Source organism: Carlito syrichta, unplaced genomic scaffold (assembly GCF_000164805.1).
Source record: "Carlito syrichta isolate Samal-C Ts95f unplaced genomic scaffold, Tarsius_syrichta-2.0.1 Scaffold305745, whole genome shotgun sequence".
NCBI classification, from domain to species: domain Eukaryota; kingdom Metazoa; phylum Chordata; class Mammalia; order Primates; family Tarsiidae; genus Carlito; species Carlito syrichta.
Window position 1 is genome coordinate 557,183 of NW_007249841.1, and position 21,288 is coordinate 578,470.

Below are 21,288 nucleotides of genomic sequence, written 5' to 3' on the forward strand. Positions count from 1 at the left end.
AGAGAGGGAGGGAGAGATGGAGCAGGGAGAGAAGGAGGGAGGAGGGGGGGAGGGAAAGAGGGAGGGAAGTTTTTGGAGGATCTACTTAGCTACTGTTATTCTAAAATAGGAGCTCATTTAAAAAGTCAGAGGTTTTTTCCATCTGAAAAAATCAGACATCATCTTATAAGAACACTTGTAAAATATGAAGTACAACATGACAAAATAAATAAAAATTACCTTTAATCCTAATGCTGGGGATAATATTCTTTTCCCCATGCCAAATTGTATTATGCTTTTAAAAATCAATTTATGTGTTTCAATCTAAACTCTCTTGAACTTTGTCCCAGGACACTATATTCTATGATACATTTTTTTGATGGTTGTAACAGTATTCCTTACTATGGAGGTTTCAACATGTATTTAACCAGTCCCCTAATATTGCATGGTTGTTACCTCATAGTTTCCTCATTATAAACAATGATGGCATGAATATCAATATCCTTAAAAATAAAACTTGCACATATCCTTAATGATTTCCTTTGTATGAAGTCCAAGAAATAGGGTTGCTGAGTCAAGGTCATGTACACTTAAAAGGCATTGGATGCACATTACCACGTTTTTAAGTCTATCTTCACATCCACTTTGTTGGACTGGTTTATTCTTTTACCAATGGTCTTCCTTTAAAAAATTTTTCTAGTTTTTTATCTTAAATTTATTGTTACTATAATTTGGGGGCAATTAAATATTTGTTGAATTTTGAGAAGAAAAAGAACGCCAAAATACTAACAGCAAAAATACCAAAACATAATTGTGTTAAGGGAAATAAAGGAATGACAAGCTTATTAGCTAATGTCATTTCACATTCCTCATGCCAAAATAGACTCTGACATTTTAACTGGCATTTTCATTAAGGCAAACACAAGTATTATAGATACAGGGCACGGGGTTTCCAAGCATTTGTCCAAGCATACACTAATTGACCATTTTTACTGTAACGTTCCCTGTGCTACGTAAAGTAATGTGTTAGGAGAGACTTTTTGCAATGCTCTGAAAACATTTTTAGACTTTAAATAATATGTATTCAATTAATAGTACTTCACTTTGATACAGTGTTCAATTAACAGGAGAATCCTCCCACTGGGTATGTGCAATTGACAAGGCTCCTTCCTCTCTTGTGGACTGAAAGCCCACTGGTGAATTTCCTCTTGCTCTCCTTGGATGAGCACTTTTTGTATTATTCCCAGGTAATTTCACAATTAATGTTCCAGAATAACCCCCACAAAAACTGTGACGATGAAGCTGAAGGAATTTGGAAACAAATCTGTTGACTAGCAAGGAGAGGCTTCCTATTGTTTGCTTATCTCTCCTAATATTAAAAGAAACCAAAGTCTTACTCTGACATGATCTTTCTGCCCTCTGTTTTAGTGCTCTGCGGAGGGGGCGAGAGTTTTCTGTGTACCAGTGGAATCTGCATCCCCAGGAAACTGCAGTGCAATGGCTACAATGACTGCGATGACTGGAGTGACGAGGCCCACTGCAGTATGTGACAGGCTGCTTGGGGTTTGTCGGGGTGGATGGACGGGGATTCTATTCAGGGGTCTGGAAACCACGACTGCATTGTCAAATCCTGGCAACCACCCTGTGTCGTCGTACACTGCATTTGATCTGCCTTTCTTTTTTTATTTGAGTTGGAGTCTCACTCTGTCACCCAGGCTGCAGTGCAGTGACACACTCACAGCCACCCTGCTGGGCGCTGGTGATCCTTCCATGTCTGGCTAATTTTTGATTTATTGTAGAGACGAGATCTCGCCAAGTTGCCTGGGCTGCTCTCGAACCCATAGGCTCAGGCAATCCACTTGCCTTGGCCTCCCAAAATGCTGGAATTATAGGCTGAGTCACCGAGGCCAACCTGGTCTGTCTTTCTAAAGTGAGCAGACATGTTTATCCCCTCCACACCCACCCCGGGGAGGAGGGGCCAGCAGCGTGTTTGCACACCTTTCAAAGGCACGCTGTATTAGGAACTCAATAGTTGGTGCTGCATTGGAACAGATGGGGGTTGGAGCGTTTTTGTATAAAGCGTCTTTAAATGGGGAGAAGGCTTTTAGTTTATTTTGTTTGAGGGAGGATGTTTGTTTTTGTTTTTTTAAAGTTTGATGACTATGAAGGTCAATTTTTTAAAAAAAGGATGTATTTATAGGAAACGTGTTCACCCTAATGATTCTTAACAGTCGTGACTCAGTAAACACAAAGTCTCTTGTTTATTCATGCTTCCTCCAAACCTGGAAATAGGTAAGGCATTAACTGTTTTAAATTCTCCCATTTGTAGATTCATCCTTAATGACTCCCCCATTGATTTGATTAGTCATTTAAACTCATATTTCAAGTTGTTTTGCACTTATGAACCAGGCAGAGGGGGAAAGCTAGCCTTGAGAATTACTTTGCACGATCTGGACTCAAATTAGAACTCTGTACGCTTGTGTCTAATTGCTTTTAGTTGTTATATAACCAGCCACAGTCAGTGCAGGAAGGGCTGTGTCTTACTCCCATTGGGAATTGCCAAGGTTTTATACATCATTGAGACTGCAGATCTCAGTTGAGAGATTCTTCTGGTTTGCCAGGTGAGACCAACTCCTCTTCCATCTGGAGGGATGGAAGGTTAAGGGTGCTCATTTGGCAGAACTTTTGAAAGGCACTCTTTTGTGGGAACACTTTAGGTTAGTATTTTCCAAACTGGTGTTCCATAGAACCTTAGTCTAGAAAAATGCCTGAGGGGGGAAAAATAAGTTTGGGAAATTTGTTCTATTAGATCAACTTATTAGAGAATTATAATACATGTTTGTATAAGACTCAGAGAACTCTTGCAGTTGAAGACATTCATTTTGCTTCACTAGGTATTTCCTCAAAATTATTTCCTCATGCGAATCTTCTCTTTTATTCATTCATGCATTTATTTATTTTGCCAAATATCTAGCATCCCGAGGAACTTTAGTTATGTCACACATAGTTTAGGAAGTGCTGTTTTCAGTAAGACCTTTGTTTTTTTACAACTTGGAATTCTCTCTTCAAAAAACCTATGGCACGCGATCTTACATGAAAAACCCTTTTATAGGATGCATCATTACGTGGGGGAGTATTGCTGTGGGCTTAGCGGAAAATACAGTGCTCAACAGGCAAAACAGGGAACTTAAAATGGTTCAATAGAATTATATCCAACATATGGGTTTTGTGGTGGAATCTCTAGTTTATCTCCCATGATGGTCTGAGTTATGGGGTTATTCAAATTCCCCGTGTGCCTCTACCCCCTGGGGGGAGTCAGCTCTGGTTTCACCATGTGTTCCTCAGTTGTACTGAGCATTGCACTTTAGATGCTAAGTGCTTTCTGAAGCCTGTGTTAAGACTGAGTTTGAAGAATGTCTGTCTCACTGAGATGTGGGATCTCAATGGCCACAGAGATGGAAAAAGTAGGCACTGGTGGCACTAGAAGTGGGGGCAGGGGAATGAGTTAGGGAGTTGCTTATTGGGTATAGAGTTCATTATCTGGGGAATGGGTCCCCTGAAGCCCAACTCCCACCACTACATAAAATGTCCATGAAATATGTGTTCACTTGTAACCCTTGAATCTAAAACAAACCAAAAACTAAACAACCACAGTGATACAAGCATGTTGAAAAACTGGTTGGCAATATTTTAAACAGGTAAACATATACCACTCTTTTTAGGACCTTATGATGCCACCCTTTGGTGCTTACTTAAATGAAATAAAAAATTTGCCTGCAAACAAAAATGTATACAACTTATAAGAAAACTCGTTATCATAACAACATATTTTTTAAAATGCCCTAACAATATAGGGTATTATTTGAGTCATGTAAAACACACTATTTACTTCATATTATTTTATGTAACATGTGCATTTCTTGTATCTTTCTTCTGGGTACATATGTCATTTTATTCCTATTTGTAACCACAGAGCCTCATATATTGGAGTTCAATAAACATTGAATGAGTAAAAAAAAAAAAAAAAAAGGAATTTGAAAGAGTAGACCTTCCCAGTCAGCAATTGACCAAGAAGGTATCACTATTCTGCAAGGTATTTAGCAATGTCCTAGGAGCTAAAGAGTTTATCAAGGACATGGCTTTTCATATGAAAATACCTCGACAATGATCTGGTTTGGTCCATTGAGGAAACGTACATCCCTTTAGAACATTTCCATATGAAGACACTTGGTTAGACAGTAAAGTCTTTGTATGCAGCTGTTCAAGGACATCTGCTTTTGAGCCTGAACATTCAGGGCTTGTGGCATTTCAGCACGAGGGTTCATGTGAGCTGCCACACTCATGTGACCACCATCTGTGATGAGGGAAGGGTATACATCGGAATCAGGGCTTGAATGCACATCAGAGCGTGGACGCAGCCCGCAGACACTCATGAGGCAAAGAGGGAGTTCTGAGCATTCCCAATGAAGGAAAGAGGAAAATGCTCTGGTTCCTAACGTCATAGTGGGTAGACAAGGAGGAGGACTGCCAGAGGAGAGCAGACTACTGTAGACTAGATGCAAAAACAGTCTCTAGCTAAGTACTTATCTGCTTTTATAAAACAGGTCAGATGAGGTAGTTTGCATAGTTAATTAAGTTGTTCATTTCCTTTTTAGCCCTGTTCAAAGGAAGAAAGGGAGGGCACTATTATTTGTGAATTCCTGACTCTCCTGTGCTGGCCATATTTACCTGTGTGCTTTGTTTTTTTTTTATTTTAAAGAAGTGGGTACAATTCCGGGTTAGGTATACAAATGGTCACTATGCAGGTACTCTTGTTGATGAGGTGTGCCCTCCCTCCTTCCCCTGGCAGTTGCCAATCCCTTTCTTACAGTAGTATGATAATTGTTCAAGGTCCGTTTATGAGTGAGAACATATAGTACTCAGTTCTCTGTTTCTGTGATAGATCACTGAGTATGATAGACTTTAAGTTCATCTAAGTTGCTGCGAAGTTCATAATTTTGTCCTTCTTTGTGGCTACGTAATATTCCATCATGTATATGTACCACATTTTAAAAAATTCTGTCTTTTTTCAGTGAGCAGGATGGTTGGTTCCATGTTTTTGCTATTGTGAATAATGCTGCAATAAACATGTATGTACAGGTATCTTTTTCATAGAGTGATTTGAGTTCATCTGGGTGTATTCCCAGAAGGGGGATTGCAGGGTCATCTGGAAGATCGATTTTTAGATCGTTTAAGAATCACCAAATTGTTTTCCACAGAGGTTGTACTAGTTTACACTCCCACCAACAGTATAGAAGTGTCCCCTTTGCCCTGCATCCTCTCCAGCATCTGGTGTTGAGATACACCTAATTCCAGTCAGGATGACATCATTAATCACTCAGAAAACAACCTGCGTGCTTTGATTCTGTTGTCAGCACAGGAGGCATCCCCTAGTCCCCTTTGTGCAGAGCCAAGGCTTAGGGCAATGAACACTCTTGACGGTGATGCAAAGAGCTGGATTTAACTCAGTCTTAACGGCTCCAAATTGAATGCTGTTTTCCCTCCACCGTACTGCCTTTGACTCATCCCTGTCCCTGGAAGTTCAGATATGGTGAGTGATTATATTCTGACCACTCCTGCTACAGGAAAATGTTTTGTCTATCTTTGTTCTGTCACTTTCAGGGGCAATTGCCTGTTGCAACAGCACTCGAGGTGTTTGTGACTACTCCCTACCTCTCTTCTCTATCTTGTTTTGTCTCATTTTTCAGCCTCTTCCTAAGTATTTGTTGAATGAAATGATTTCCAACCACTTGAAACAATTTTAGCTGTGTAGTAGAGACCTTTTTGAAAATTAGGAAAACTTAAAAAATTCCTAGCTCTGCGCCTGTTATTTAATGAAAATCTTTCTTTCTGGCACTTATGTGCATCCCTATCATACTAAAAATATTATAGTAAATATGGCCATTTTTGATAACTTGGAGGCGTCATTTGGGGTATCAATTTTCTTTTGTGGTGCTTTCAAAATTGCTGTGTATGTGTTGGTATTTCTGTTGCCACCACCACGAACCAACTGAACTTTATCAGCTGTCCCTAGGACTTCTCATGGTCATCCTCTACACCCTAGAAAAGAGCGATGCTGAGTGGGGTTGTAGGGGAAATAGGGCCACACTTCGAACCCTGGCTTCCCCCATCATCAAAGCTAGCTGGACATTGGCTTCCCCTGGAATCTTCACCTGCAGGGATTCTGACTCAGTTGGTCTGGAGGTGGGCCCCAGGCAAGTACTTCTACAAAGTTCTCCAGGTAATTCCAACTTGCAGTCAGATTTGAAACCACTGGACTAGAAGATGTTTGGTGTCTCTGCTAACATTCTATAATCTTCTGAGTCTATAACAAGCTTTTAGAATAGTGTCTGCACACAGCAGTTACCTAGTAAATGAATACATATAAAAACAAAACCCCTAGGAAAATGGTTGTCACAGGAAAAAGAGCTGCTACAAAGTTCACATGTTTTATATCCCATAAAGCTACCATCAAACACTTTCATAAATCATCTGAATTTTGAATAAAATTGGCTGACTTATTTTCAAGGCTGGTGGTTATCTAATTATAGTGAGTGCAATACAGTGCAGCAGGAATTACTATCCATTTGTGAGCCAGGCTGCTTGGGGGTTCCTATCTTTTCCATTCCTGCCTCTGGTAACTTGGGCTGATGACTCATCCTCTCTGTGCCTCAGTTTCTTCATCAGTAAAATGGAAACAATAACAGTGACCACCTAGAAATGTTTAGAATAATGAATCATTGACTAGATAGCATGTAGACCAATGTCTGGCATGCAGTAACTCTCAAAGAGCATTCGGATCTGTGGTTGTGATTGTGGTGTTGTGACTGGTGTCACTGTCTTATTTTCCCTATAACCCTACTCAGTACCGCTCTATTCTAGGGTGCAGAGGATGACCATGAGAAGTCCTGGGAACAACTGATAAAGTTCAGCTGGTACGTGGTGGGGGCAACAGAAATACCAACACATACACAGCAATTTTGAAAGCACCACAAAATAAAATTGATGCCCCAAATGACACTTCCAAGTTATAAAAAATGGCCATATTTACCATAATATTTTTAGGGACGCAAATAAGTGCCAGAAAAAAAAGATTTTCATTAAAATAACAGAAATAAAAAGATCTTATCCTACACGAAAGAAAGAAGCTTTAAACGTTTGCAGAATTTACATTTTGTATATGGCAATCTGGTGATATACTGAATCCATCAAGTTAAATATTCTCGAGTTCCTGCTGTGTGTAAAGTTTGTCCTAGATACCTAATAACTAGAAAGATATGAGATATGGTTTCTTTCTTCGTGATGCTTTTAGTCTAATTCAGGAAATAACATATAAGCGGAGAAGCCATTACTCGTGGTATTTTAGAACAATAGAACACGAGGGTTGTAACAAAACCAAACACAATTGGTCAACAAGAAAGCTGGTGGCAGTGAGTGTGCTCACAGTAGAGTCGGATTGCTTAGACTCAGGATGTGTAGAGAAAGTGGATGGAGAAGATGAGGTTGGCCAGGCTTTGGACTCCAGGTGATGTGCGTAGACTCTAAATCAGTGGTTTTCCAGTCTCTGGGTGACAGTTTGCCATGTATGGAGACATTTTTTTATTGCTGCAACTGTGGGGTCCGGGGGAGGCACTGCTGGCATCTTGTGGGTGGAGGCCAGGGATGCTGCTTAACATCCTTTAGTGCAACCAAGAATTACCCGGTCCCAGAGGCCAGTAGGATTGCAGCTGAGAAACCCTCTGGAGGCAGAAGCCAACAGTAGAAAGAACCCACAGTTAAGAAGCCTGGTCTCTTTCCTTCCTTCCTTCCTTCCTTCCTTCCTTCCTTCCTTCCTTCCTTCCTTCCTTCCTTCCTTCCTTCCTTCCTTCCAGGTCTCACTCTGTTGTCAGGCTGAAGTACAGTGGCTTGATCATGGCTCACAGCAGCCTCTGATTCCAGGGATCCTCCTGCATCAGCCTCCCTAGTAGCTGGGACTACAGGCACACACCACCACACACACCTTGCTTTTTTTTTTTTTTTGATAGAGACAAGGTCTTGCAATGTTGCCCTGCTGGTCTCAAACTCCTAGGCTCAAACAATCCTCCTGCCTTGACCTTCCAAAGTGCTGGGATCACAGGCTTGAGCCACCATGCCCGGCCAAAAAGCCTGGTTTGTCCTCACGGCTCTGCTGTTAATAAGCTGGGAAACTGTGGGCAGGCCATGCAGCCCCTCTGGTCATCTCACAAGGAGAGGGCTGGATGAAATAATCTTTGGTCTTTTCCATCCTTAACATTCCATGGGTGAAAACTGAGTATCTATACTTGCATTCTAAGTTGAGGCAACACACTTATGTTTATAGTGTCATGGAGACCAAACAAATTGAACTAAGCCCTTGATCAAAAAGGCTTTCTGTTTCTTAGTTTTCTGTTTTAATTTAATGATAATTTTGAGGGAGAAAAGTTAATAATGTGCATATGAAATAACAAATCAAAATAAATATTAATGTGCAAGAAACTTCTGAAGAAACATTTTGTATCAAGTGCTCCTTAAGAAAAAAAAAAGTTGTATTTAGAAAAACATCTACCTTAGGTCATGGAAAATTATGTTTGTTATTGAGCAAGAAAATTGCAACTATTAAAAAGCAGTTTTTAACATTTTTTGATTCATTGGCCCCAAATCATGCTGACAGCATCTCTTTCCAGATCAAATAAACATGTATTCCAATAAAAGGAGACACTGATCTTTGCTATTTGCTACGTATTTCTGGCCATGCAGTGCCTTTGGTTAAGGTTTTGTGTGTTTGCTAATCACACAGACCTTGGGGAAGTAACAAATTGTTTCCCAAATGCTGCTGATTTTTTGTCAAGCTTCTGAAAATGGCTTCTCACCAAACAAGTCACAACAGCAAAAGGTTGAATCTGCACCTGTGTGGTTAATAAGACTTTTAAAAAAATATCCTAATCTTCCCAATTATGATATAATTTAGTAAGTGATGACATCAATTTTAAAATATCTCCAATGAAGTGTTTCAGTATAAATGACCAGGGATTCAGAATGGGCTTCACAGAGGACACAAACCTTTGGAAGTATTTGGTGTTAATCAGGTTCTGAAAGGGGTATTTGGTCACCTAGCAGTCCCACCATCAGAAAAAGTGTGTGTCCTGCTTACAAAGAAATCAACTCATGTGGTTTGAAATCTGCTAAACCACTCTGCCCCTCTCCCCTAGGGGAATGCGTGCATGTACTTTTTGCACTGATGGTCAAACTGAGAACCCTTCCTTGATTATTGTTGATTCTAGCATTTTTTTTGAAGCTAGAGATTTATTGTTATTTTGTGGTTAATAAATCATCAAATTGGTTATGACACTATCCCACACTGTATACCACCATTCATTAGTACAGAAGTTTTTTGTTTTTTTCCAAGTTTTCAAACAAAGTTTATTAGCAAGAAAAGAAAGATAAAGGAGGAAGAAAGATTCGTGGCAGAAAGACCTGCCATGGGCAAGTTTTTCAAAGAAGAAAAACCATTAGTACAAAAGTTTTTAAAACCAGATTGGGACATAAGGCAGGAAGAGCAAAGATACATAACTACCATCCAACCATCTCCTGTAGTCATGTACACATTTTCCTCCTGGGGAAAGTGCCAGAACAACACATGGACTGGTGGGCAACCTGGCCTCTTGACCTTTTTTAAAAGCAAGCAATTTATAGAAGTAATGGAATTCAACTTGTGTTTCTGAATTCAAAACTTTCCCAAAGTGTAATTTACGTTTAAGAAAAACAAAAATCACAAAGATCTTTTTAAAAAAAAATTGTGCAAGAAGATGTGTATATCTTGGGGCACAAATCCCCCAGATCTGCCCAGTAGGCAGTAGAACCCATAGCTCGCCTCTTCCACCTCAGCAGTGGGGTGCAGGGCGGGGAGGGAGACAGCACCCTCTGCAGAATGGGAGAAAGTGATGCTGTCAAGCTGACAGCTGTTTCCTTATGACAGTTGTCCTCATGTGAAAATTATTCAGGCTGGGGAAGTAAAGCATAACAAGTACTGACTATGCTCTTGCATGTATATAAGTGTGAATATGTGTGTTCATGCGTGTGTTTGTGTCTGGACACATTTTCTACACCGTTTCTTAGTGAAAATGCTGTACAGATGTCCTTTCAGGCTCATTCCACTCCTAAAATGGTGTGATTCTAGATGTTTTTAAGAAGGTTTTTTTTTTTTTTTTAAGAAGAATGCTTTTTTTTCCTGGAAAAAAATTGTGATTCATGATACATGATGATACGTGATTCATAATACATACATAAGTGCATTATTCCAGTGTAGTTGACAGTTTAAGTGATCAATGCCAAAGACTTCTGATAGTGAATTTTTGTCCAGTGTGGGATATTTATAATGAAGTGGTGTCCACCGGGGGTGGTATGAAATGCAGGCATCTGCCTGTGGAGGGACAGTCAGCTGGGGTTCAGGGGACAGAACCACTGACCACTGGGTTCCTGGTCCTCAGCAGGCAAGTGGACTAGTCTTCAAATGTGTCCCCCTTTCTTGCCTCTTTCCTCCATTCTTGCTGTTTGAAATACAGTAAGCTTTTCCTGACGTCACTCTGTTGAAATTCTGCACATCTTCCATAATCCTTCTCCAGCTTAAATCTTTTCATGAATATGTACGTCTTTCATGAAGACTTCCTTTTCTTTTTTTTTTTTTTTTTTTTTTTTGAGTTGGAGTCTCACTCTGTCGCCCAGACTGGAGTGCAGTGGCCGCTCCCGGCCACCGCAGCCTCGACCTGCTGGGCTCCGGCAATCCTTCTGCCTCAGCCTTCCAAGTAGCCGGAATTACAGGCATGTGCTACCATGCCTGGCTAATTTTTTTATTTATTGTAGAGATGAGGTCTCGCTGCCCAGGCGGGTCTCGAACCCGCGGGCTCAGGCAATCCACTCACCTCAGCCTCCCAAAGGCGCGGGATTACAGGCTGAGCCACCGAGCCCGGCCAGAAGACTTCCTTTTCAAGTCATTTGCCCATTGTGTGTTGTCTTGTTGTTGAGTGTAGAATTCTGTACATACCCTGGATATGTCTTTTGTCACATATATGACTAGCAGATATCTTTTCCAATATATGACTTGTGTTTTTGCTTTCTTAATCCTGTCTTTTGAATCACAAATATCTTTAACTTTAATGAAATTCATTTATTCATTTTTTTCTTTCATTGCTTGTCCTTTTGGTGTTATCTAAAAATTCTTTGCCTAACCCAAGGTCACAAAGACTTTTTTGAATTTAATTTACTTTAAATTAGTGAAAAGATGATATATTTAAGAAATCTACAAGGTGAGGGGATTGCCTGAGCCCACAGGTTCAAGCACAGACTAGACCTCATCTCTACCATAAACCAAAAAATTAGCTGGGTGTGGTAGCACGTGTCTGTATTTCTGGTTACTTGGAAGACTGAGGTGGAAGGATCACCTGAGCCCTGCGGGTCGATGTTGGGGTGGCTGTGAGCATGTGACTGCACTCCAGCCTGGGTGACAGAGTGACTCCAACTAAAAAAAAAAAAAAAAAAAGAAAGAAAGAAAGAAATCTAGTCACTACTAAATGCAGGGCTCTTTACAAATAGCAATTCAAGCTGGGCTCGGTGGCTCAGCCTGTAACCCCGTGCCTTTGGGAGGCTGAGGTGAGTGGATTGCCTGAGCCGTGGGTTTGAGATCCGCCTGGGCAGCAAGACCTCATCTCTACAATAAATCAAAAAATCAGCTGGGCGTGGTAGCGCATGCCTGTAATTCTGGCTACTCGGAAGGCTGAGGCAGAAGGATTGCCGGAGCCCAGCAGGCGAGGCTGCGGTGGCCAGGACCGGCCACTGCACTCCAGTCTGGGTGACCGAGTGAGACTCCAACTCAAAAAAACAAAACAAAACAAAAAAATAGCAATTCAAACCATTTTACAGTTTTGTTGAGGTATAATTTACATGCCATACATTTTGTTTATTGATTTTTAGTACATTTATAAAGTTGTGCAAATATCACTAAATCTAGTTCTAGAACCTTTGCGTCTCCCCCCAAATTTCCCTCCCACACATTTGGAGTCAATCCTCAATCCCAACCCTTCAGCTTCTGCTAACAACAGTTCTGACTTCTGTTTCTATCAATTGGATTTTTCTGAGAATTCCATAAATGTGTCCTCTAGTATGTAGTCTTTGTATCCGGTTTAGTTTATTTAGTGTATCATTTTTGAGGTTCATCAATACTGTCACATATATCAGTAGCTCGATACTTCCAACACTGGATAGTATTCCATTGCTTGTATTAGATTACATTTTGTTGGTTTATATTACATTCTGTTTGTCCACTCACCAGTTGGTGAGTACTCTGATTGTTTCCAGTTTTTGGCTTATGAATAATGCTGCTATGAACATTCATATACCAATCTATGTATGAATCCATGTTTAATTTCTTAGGTAGGTTCTTGAGAGTGGATTCATGATTTAATTATTAATGAAGTTCATTTATTAATTTTTCCTTTCATTGCTAGTGCTGCTGGTGTCACATCTAAGAATTCTTTGCCTAACCCAAGGTCACAAAGATTTGTCCCCCCTACATTTTTTTCTAGAAGCTTCCTCATTTTCGCTGTTACGTTTAAGTCAATGATCCATTTAAAGTTAATTTTTGTATGTAGTTTAAGGTGAAGGTTGGAGTTCAGTGTTTGCACATTTGATAAATACTTGTCCTTAAGTTGTTTGTGGAAAAGAACAATCTTTTCCCACTAAATTGTCTTGACATCTTACATACATTATTTCATTAAACTCCTCTCCCAACCCCGTAAAGTGGCTGATTGTATCCCAATTTCATAGGTCAGTTTACAGACTCCTAGAGTTGAACAAACACACTCAAATCCCACAGCTAATACATGGCAGAACCAGGATAGGAGCTCTGGTGCTCTTGGCTACAGGACCTTCTTACTAAAATCTTATTAAAATGGAGAAACCATTTCCCAGCATGCTGTTTATATTGACATGTTGACCATAAGTTTCCTGAGATTATATAACACTTTGTCGCATCTTGCCTTCACAATCTTAGGACAGTTCTTGTTTATTTGAGGATCACATTAGGAAATCCTCAATTGACTTAAGCAGTCACATTTACACAAAAGGCAGTTACATCTCTATAAATGACTTATTGTCTTTGTTATGTCTATGCTTACCACTGACAAGCCTAGACTTTCACTTTAGAGAGACCATTTCAGTTAAGAGCAACTCACCCACTGCTAAACCCATTTATTCCATTTGAACAGGAACCATGGTAACCGAGAAGGTCTATCTTTGATTGTTAAGGAGCTTTCAGGTGACATCAAGTGGGAGTCAGGGAAAAATGTTCAGAAAGTGTTAGCAGCTCTTGACCTGGGAGTTGGAGGGCCTCCATCCCGGCTCTGCAGTACTTGTCAAGTGACTCTGAGCAAGTCCCAGGGTCTCCCTGTGCCACGATCTCCTTGTCTGCGGGGCAGAGGTTGGACCAGGTGACCATTACAGTGTCCCCCCATGGCAGGCTTTTGTTGAGGTATGACAACAGCACTTTGTACAGCTCTGATGACACACAGGTGGCTCCTCTTGTTTGTAGACTGCAGCAAGAACCAGTTTCACTGTGACACGGGCAAGTGCCTTAATGACAGCCTCGTGTGTGATGGCTATGATGACTGTGGGGATCTGAGTGACGAGCAGAACTGTGGTAAGTAGCGTGGTTTCCTGACAATTTTGATTTAAAATCACAGAGACTTGCAACCCAGAACTTGTGGTTAATTGTTAATGTGAGTAGCAGCTTCCATTACAAGATGGTGGTTTTCTCATTTTGTAGAAGGAGGATGTTTGCTCAGTACTAGCCTCGGTTGTCTTACGTGTAAATGTAATAATACTTCTTACATCAACAGTCCTGCTAAGAAAATATTAAAAAGTGGGATGGAAGATGGGGAAAGGTTGTTAATATGTTCATACATTTTTTGCTCCTCAAAAGTGTTCTGCTTCTCTGGTTCGAGTCAGTGTCTCATATTTAGACTCTGAGCTCTTGTATAAAACTTTGCAGATTGATGTCTTGTCTGTGCCTGATTCTCTTGCACCATGACACTCAAGTCCCCTCCTTACTAGATACCCAAACCTGCAGGGACGACTTGTGTGGTAGTTACACCTAGAGTTAGGATGACCCTTTTGTTCTATGCACAAATGCTGATAATATCTTTTAAAGAATGAGCCCGCCTTTGAGAGTGCCAAGTTCAATTCTGAATGCTGTCTTGGGAATTAAAATCAGCAAACTTCCTCTTGCTTGTTGACTTCGTTGGCTTTGGGATTAGTTTCGGAATGTTGAGGAGCTTATGACTGTGACACAGGAGCGTCTTCATGGGAACCACAGAGCAAGCTGGGATGAGGATGCTCCCAGACGAGGGAGGTGGGATGGCGTTCAGCATTGGGTAATGTGGAAAGGAAGGTTTGGGAAGCAGCAGGAGTGTGACCTGAAGAAAGTATGGGAGTCTGGAGTGTCAGAAGTAGCCTATGCAAGCTGAGAGGCTCGGTGGTTTCCAGGAGCACCGTCTAGTTGCCCCTTGTTGCATCCACAAAAATATTGGAAAATGTAAACATGTGTAAGCCATTCTACAGGTGGCTAGATAGATGGGGGTTATCTTTTTTCTTTTTTGCTAAGTTTATTTTTATTTTATTATTTATTTATTTGAGTTGGAGTCTTGCTCTGTTGCCCAGGCTGGAGTGCCATGGCATGCTTATAGCCACCGCAGCCTTGACCTGGTGGGCTCAGGTGATTCTTCCACCTCAACCTTCCAAGGAGCTGGAACTACAGGTGTGCGCTACCATGCCCAGCTAATTTTTGGATTTATTGTAGATACGTGGTCTCACCAACTTGCCCAAGCTGGTTTCAAACCCCTGAACTCAGGCAGTCATTTTATCTTGGTCTCCCAAACTGCTGGGATTATAGGCTTGAGCCACCACACCTGGCTATTTTATTTTTAACTGACACACAGTACTTGTACATATTTATGGGAGCACAGCATGATAGCTCAATACATGTATACGTTGTATAATGATCAAACAGGGTAATTAGCATATCCAATACTTCAAATATTTATTATTTCTTCATGCTAGGAACATTCAAAATTCTCGCTTTGGCCAGGTGTGGTGGCTCACACCTGTAATCCCAGCACTTTGGGAGACTGAGGCGGAAGGATCATTTGAAGCCAGGAGTTTTAGACTAGTCTGGGTAACATAGCGAGACCCTGTCTCTACAAAACATTTTTAAAAATTAGCGGAGCATGGTGGTGCACAGTTGCAGTCTCAGCTACTCAGGATACTGAGGCTGGAGGGTCCCTTGAACCCAGTAGTTTGAGGCTGAGGTGAGCTACGTTTGCATCATTGCACTCCAGCCTGGGTGACAGAGCAAAAATAAAGAGAAAAAAATCCTGTCTTTCAGCTACTGGAAATATACAATACATTATTAACTATGGTCACCCTCCAGGGCTGTAGAGCACAAAAAGTATTCCTCCTGTCTAGCTGTAATTTTGTATCCATCAACCAACCTCTCCCTGTCCCCACCCCCTTCCCATCCTCTAGTAACCACTATTCTAATCTCTGCTTCTACTTTTTCTGCTTCTGCACCCAAGTGAGAACATGTATTTATCTTTCTATGCATGAATTCTTTCACTTAGCATAGGGTCCTCCAGTCTCATCCATGTTGCTGCAAATGACAAGATTCCACCCTTTTTTATGGCTGAATAGTATTCCATTGCATACATAGACCACACTGCCTTCATTCATCTGCTGAAGCACACCTAGACTGATTCTATACCTTGGCTATTGTGCACAGCATGCTGCAATGAGCATGCAAGAACAGATATCTCTTTGATATGCTAAGTTCCTTTCCTTTCCATGTATGCCCAGTAGGGAGGTTGCTGGATCATATGGTAGTTCTATTTTTATCTTTTTTGAGGAACTGCCATACGGTTCTCCATAGCAGCTTTATTAATTTACATTCAGATACGTTATCTTCTGCGACTGACTGGTTTTGATACTAAGGGTGAGAGGGAATTGTAATTATGCACATCATCAAATTTACGGTTGCAAGAAGCCTTAGAGATCATCTTAATCCAACTCTTCCCTTTCCCAGTGAGATGTAACTGGGGAAATGTAGGGGGCAGGACTGAGTGAGTGTAACTTGGGAGCTGGGTAGCTTGGTGGAGAGGGTCCCGGTATAGTTAGTGTGTGAGAAAGAATGGTTTCCCTGGTCACCATGAGGGTGGGAGACTGGGAGGTATGTTTTGTCAGGATGTCTGTTGTCTCCATCTGATGGCAGGCACCATGATTCTTCTGGCTGGATGGTATTTCACGAGGTCCATGTATCACGTGTCTTCATCCATTCATCTGCTGATGCACACCTAGGCTGACTTCCCTGAGACCAGCTTCTCCCTGGTTCCCTGGCTTTAGCAGGATGAGCATGGGAGGCTCTTCTGGGTCCTGCCCAAGTAGCCCTTCTCCTGTGCTTTCCTTCTTTTCTCTATTCTGTGTCCTTCACATATTTTGCTTTACTGAGCCAAAATAGCCTTTAAGATGCCCAGAAGTCCATCTATGACAGTGGCATTGTTAACAGACTCACGATGCTCTCCCGTGATCGAATGTTTCATTCACAAATTCACACACACCCTTTAAAGGGCTGTTCAGAGTGTATCACCCCTCGTGGCAAAGCATCTTACAGATTCTGCACTTTGTGAGAGGAAGCTTATCACTTAGTTCCTGGTTTTGTTTTTCTTTTTTTTTTTTCATGAATATATAAATTGAGACAAAGCCTAATTCCAGGCTGAAAAGAATCATGAAAATAATATAAATATCGTGCATTTCTTACCCAGCAGATTTTTTCAAATATGAGGAATATATTAAGATAGTTCAACAAAAAACTGGAGCTTAGCACTGGAAAGAAAACTTAAGAAGATACTTGCCTTCCCAACTTACCAGTGAGAATTCTAGTTCTTAGAAACATGAGACAGCTATCACAAATATGTCAAGACAGTGATCTCCACTGTGGAACTTAGTCACAGTTCTGTGTATTTGGGTCAGTGCAGAAATAATATATTCTCCATAAAGAAAGAAAATAAAGAAAAAGAAAACAAAAGACAATAAAATTAGCTGGGTATGGTGGTGTGCTCCTGCAGTCCTAGATATATGGGAGGCTGAGGAAGAAGGATTGCCTGAGTCCAGGAGTTTGAGACCAGCATGGGCAACATAAGGAGTTCTCTTCTCTACAAAAAATTTTTAAAAATTAGCTAGATGTGGTGACATGTTCCTGTAGTCTCAACTACTCAAGAGGCAGAGATGAGAGGACGGCCTGAGCCCAGGAGGTCAGGGCTGAGGTAGCTGTGATGGTGTGCCACTGCATTCCAACCTGGGTAACAAAGGGAGACCCCCACTCACAAAAAAAAGAAAAGAAAAGACAACAGTAAAAGTAAATTACCAGCCCTAGCATAGCTGTATGCAACTGTTATTCATCTGAAAAACAGATGTGTCCCACTCTGCAGTGACAGCGGTCAATGGAGCACAGTGGGAGGTGGCTTTTTATTTTATTTTATTTTTGCATCAGAGTTTCACTCTGTCACTCAGGTATGCAATAGCATGCTCACAGTCACTGAAGCCTTGACCTTCTGGGCTCAGGTGATCCTTCCGCCTCAGTCTCCCAAGTAGCTGGAACCACAGATGCACAACACCACATCTGGCTAATTTTTTGATTATTGAAGAGATGAAGCTTTGCCAAGTTGCCCAGGCTAGTCTCAAACTGCTAGGCTCAGGCAATCCCTATGCCTCGGCCTCCCAATGTGCTGGGATTACAGGTGTGAGCACTGTAAGGGGAGGGGGTGGCATTTTAATTGTGCCAGACCCAGCATGGAAACCTTCCTGAAGGTACTGGAATGGTCAGAACAGCCCGTCTCCCATGGGAGCTCTGACCACACAGTCTATGCTGCCTGCTGCTTTTCTGGGCCCCCATGAGTCTTTGCTCATCCCCCACCCCCAGATTGCAACCCCACGAGGGAGCACCGCTGTGGGGATGGGCGCTGCATCGCCATGGAGTGGGTGTGTGACGGTGACCACGACTGTGTGGACAAGTCCGACGAGGCCAACTGCTGTGAGTACCCCAGGACGTGTGTGCTGTGGGTCTCTCCATCTTGCCCATGTGGTATCAAGGCTGCCCTCAAGGTTCACCATTGGATCCGTAGTCAAGGACAGGGTTCTTACATGGGGGTTGGGCCTGTCAAGACATCCAGCATGTGATGACCCCAGCCCCACGGGATTCTGGCTTCCATACCTTCCTCCCCACAACTCCAAGTTGAACTTGACTGGTTGGACAAGCAGAACACACAACTGTGTTTTCTCTTCTTGCTCCCTACATCTCCTCATGCTTCTGGGACGTTGTCAAAGGTGATGCTCTTAGCTGAACTGGGGACCCTTCTTCTACAAACGCTAGATGAGCAGCCAAGCATTCTGCAGGAGTTTCCAGCTGTGTTTGTTGAGGCCATCTCCAGAGAGGAAGGAGCCCTTTGTGTTCACACAGCTACACAGAGAGAGTGTGATAACAATCCAGCTATGTAGTCTCTTGTGTTTCTGGGTGAAAGCAAATCTTCAGGTGGTTGTTTAATAGCGAATAACAATATAGACAATTATTAAGTCTCTTTCCCCCTTGGAAAGTCCACTCTACACAGTAGGGGATAATACAGATGTTAGAATAGAACCAGGTATGTGTTAAAAGAAAGTCCAATTGACTTAAAAAAGTTGATGTTATGTATTTTTATGCATATTTGAAGAAATTAAACTTGTGGGGGTTTTTTTGTTTGTTTTTTGTTTTTTGAGTCAGGATCTTACTCTGTTTCCCAGGCTGGAACACAGTTTCATGATCGCTACTCATGGCAGTCTCAAATTCTTGGGCATAGGCAAGTAGCTGGGACTACAGGCACATGCCACCATGCCTCTTTTTTTTTTTTTTTTTTTTTTTGTAGAGATGGGATCTCACGAGGTTACCCAAACTTCTGGGCTCAGGCAATCTTCCTGCCTCAACCTCTCAAAGTACTGGGATTACAAGCTCGAGCCACCACACCCAGCTTGTGACTTAAACTTTTTTTTTTTTTGAGTTGAAGTCTCACTCTGGAGACTCCAGACTCCAGGCTGGAGTGCAGTGGCACACTCCTGGTCACCACAGCCTCTACCTGCTAGGCTCCGGCGATCCTTCTGCCTCAACCTTCCAAGTAGCTGGAAATACAGGTGGGCGCTACCACACCCAGCTGATTTTTTTAATTAATTGTAGCGATGAGGTCTCACCAAGTTGCCCAGGTGGGTCTCGAACCTGTGGACTTGGGCAATTCACTCACCTCGGCCTCCCAAAGCGTGGGATTACAGGCTGAGCCACCGAGCCCGACCGATTTAAACTTTTTATTTTGTCTTTTTCTGCCTAATAAAAGCAGAAAAAGCAGATTTTTATGAGATTAAATCTTTAATCGGCTTATAATTTGAGACAAACATAGAAATGTGGCTGACACAGTTTCTATTTTGACATAAGTAAAGTCCTATAAAAAGTCACAGTGTCTCCCCTTCCCTATGTGGATTTGAAGTGGAATGTCACCCAAATTCCTGCTTAGTAGACACGATGGGACACAAAGGACTATATCTCCATAGATCTTGGGGAAGCAAGGATGTGACACTCAGGTCTATCGCTTTGGGTGTCTAGCTTCAATTCAAGAATGGAGGTCTTAATGTTAGATAGTAACTCAGTAGGACTGAGGTCATGTGAAACATGGGTTCTGATGCTCTCAAAGACCATAGGTGCGGAACATGGAAAACCTGTGGGAATCAGAAGGTTGATGGATACTAGGCACCCCTTTCAAATATCAGATGCCATAAACAAGTCCTAAAATGAAGTGTATTGTGTGTTAGGTGCCATGTGAGCCTTTTCCCACGTAGTATTATTACTACTATTATTATTCTTATTATAGATAGGATCTTGATCTGTCAGCCAGGCTGGAGTGCAGTGGCAAAATCATAGCTCACGGTGTACCTTTGAACTCCTGGGTTCAAGCAATCCTCCTGCCTTAGCCTCTTGAGTAACTGGAACTACAGGCATGTGCCACCACACCTGGCTACTTATTCATTTGTTTATTTATTGTAGAGACAAGGTCTCATTATGTTGCTCAGGCTTACCTCAAACTCCTGGCCTCAAGTGAGCCTTCCTCCTCAGTCTTCCAAAGTGCTGGGATTACAGGCATGAGCCACCATGCCCGGTCCACATATATTATTTTATTGGCTCATTAGGTCAGGTAGATGTAGACTGAGGTATTTGGGCTTGGAGTAAGAAAAGCTTGCCTTCACTTTCTGGCCCTGCCTTGTAATAACCATATGACTTTGAGACAGGCACTAAATGCTCTCAACTTCAGTTTCCTCATCTGTTCAATGAGGGTAATCCCATCTACTTTGCAAGACTTTTCTGAGAACTTGAGATTATATACACAATGTACCAAGCACAGCACTTGCCATGTACTAAGCCCTTTATGAATTGCAGTTTTTATTCCTAGTAGAATCACTACTGCCCTCATTAAAAACAATCACACGGCTCTCAAGAAAGAGTTAATTTTTAGTAAGTGCTGTCTAATAAGGCAGGGAACATTTTAGAAAGAAAAGTTTCTGTTTCAAAAATGCTCAGAATTTAAAAAATTAATGCTACCTCTAGCTGTGTGTGTAGATTGCCTTATTTCTTTGTGGTGCCCTGTAAATGGTGTCATTGAGGAGATGGGCAGATGGAAGGAAGGATGAATTAATACAGTGACTCTTGTTCTGGTCTCTCCCAGCCTGTAACAGCCAGGGCCTGGTGGAGTGCAGGAATGGACAGTGTATCCCCAGCACCTTTCAGTGTGATGGCGATGAGGACTGCAAGGATGGGAGCGATGAGGAGAACTGCAGTGGCAGTGAGTGTGTCCTGTTGCTTCTGGAACATTACTTTATGGGTGCACCTTTCTTTGGGACCCAAGCAACACGCTTGAAGTTACCCAGTGCTTAAGTGGGATTCCCACATAAATAATTCCAGATTGTCTGACACAATGGGCTTTGCCCCTGGCAGCCACAAAACCCTTTCTTGTGGTGATTATAATTCTCAAGCCATGTATGTTGAAAAGTCCCTCCTCAGGGTGGGGGGTGGAAGTGAGACACTCAGACAGCATGGTCAGATTTTGTTAATTGTTTTATGGGAAAACCATGATAGTGTGTTGTGTGTACCATCCAATTACA

At 41.8% G+C, this 21,288-nt stretch overlaps 1 protein-coding gene across 2 annotated transcripts in view; it reads left to right on the forward strand.

The window, feature by feature from the left end:
* The window catches only part of CORIN (corin, serine peptidase), a 245,929-nt gene that overhangs the window by 145,321 nt on the left and 79,320 nt on the right, over positions 1-21,288 (forward strand). For both annotated transcript variants that reach the window (XM_008062553.1, XM_008062554.1), the window contains 4 exons: positions 1,408-1,521; positions 13,598-13,705; positions 18,035-18,145; positions 20,853-20,969. In XM_008062553.1, coding sequence (XP_008060744.1) covers positions 1,408-1,521; positions 13,598-13,705; positions 18,035-18,145; positions 20,853-20,969 — 450 coding nt within the window. The remainder of the gene's footprint in view (positions 1-1,407; positions 1,522-13,597; positions 13,706-18,034; positions 18,146-20,852; positions 20,970-21,288) is intronic.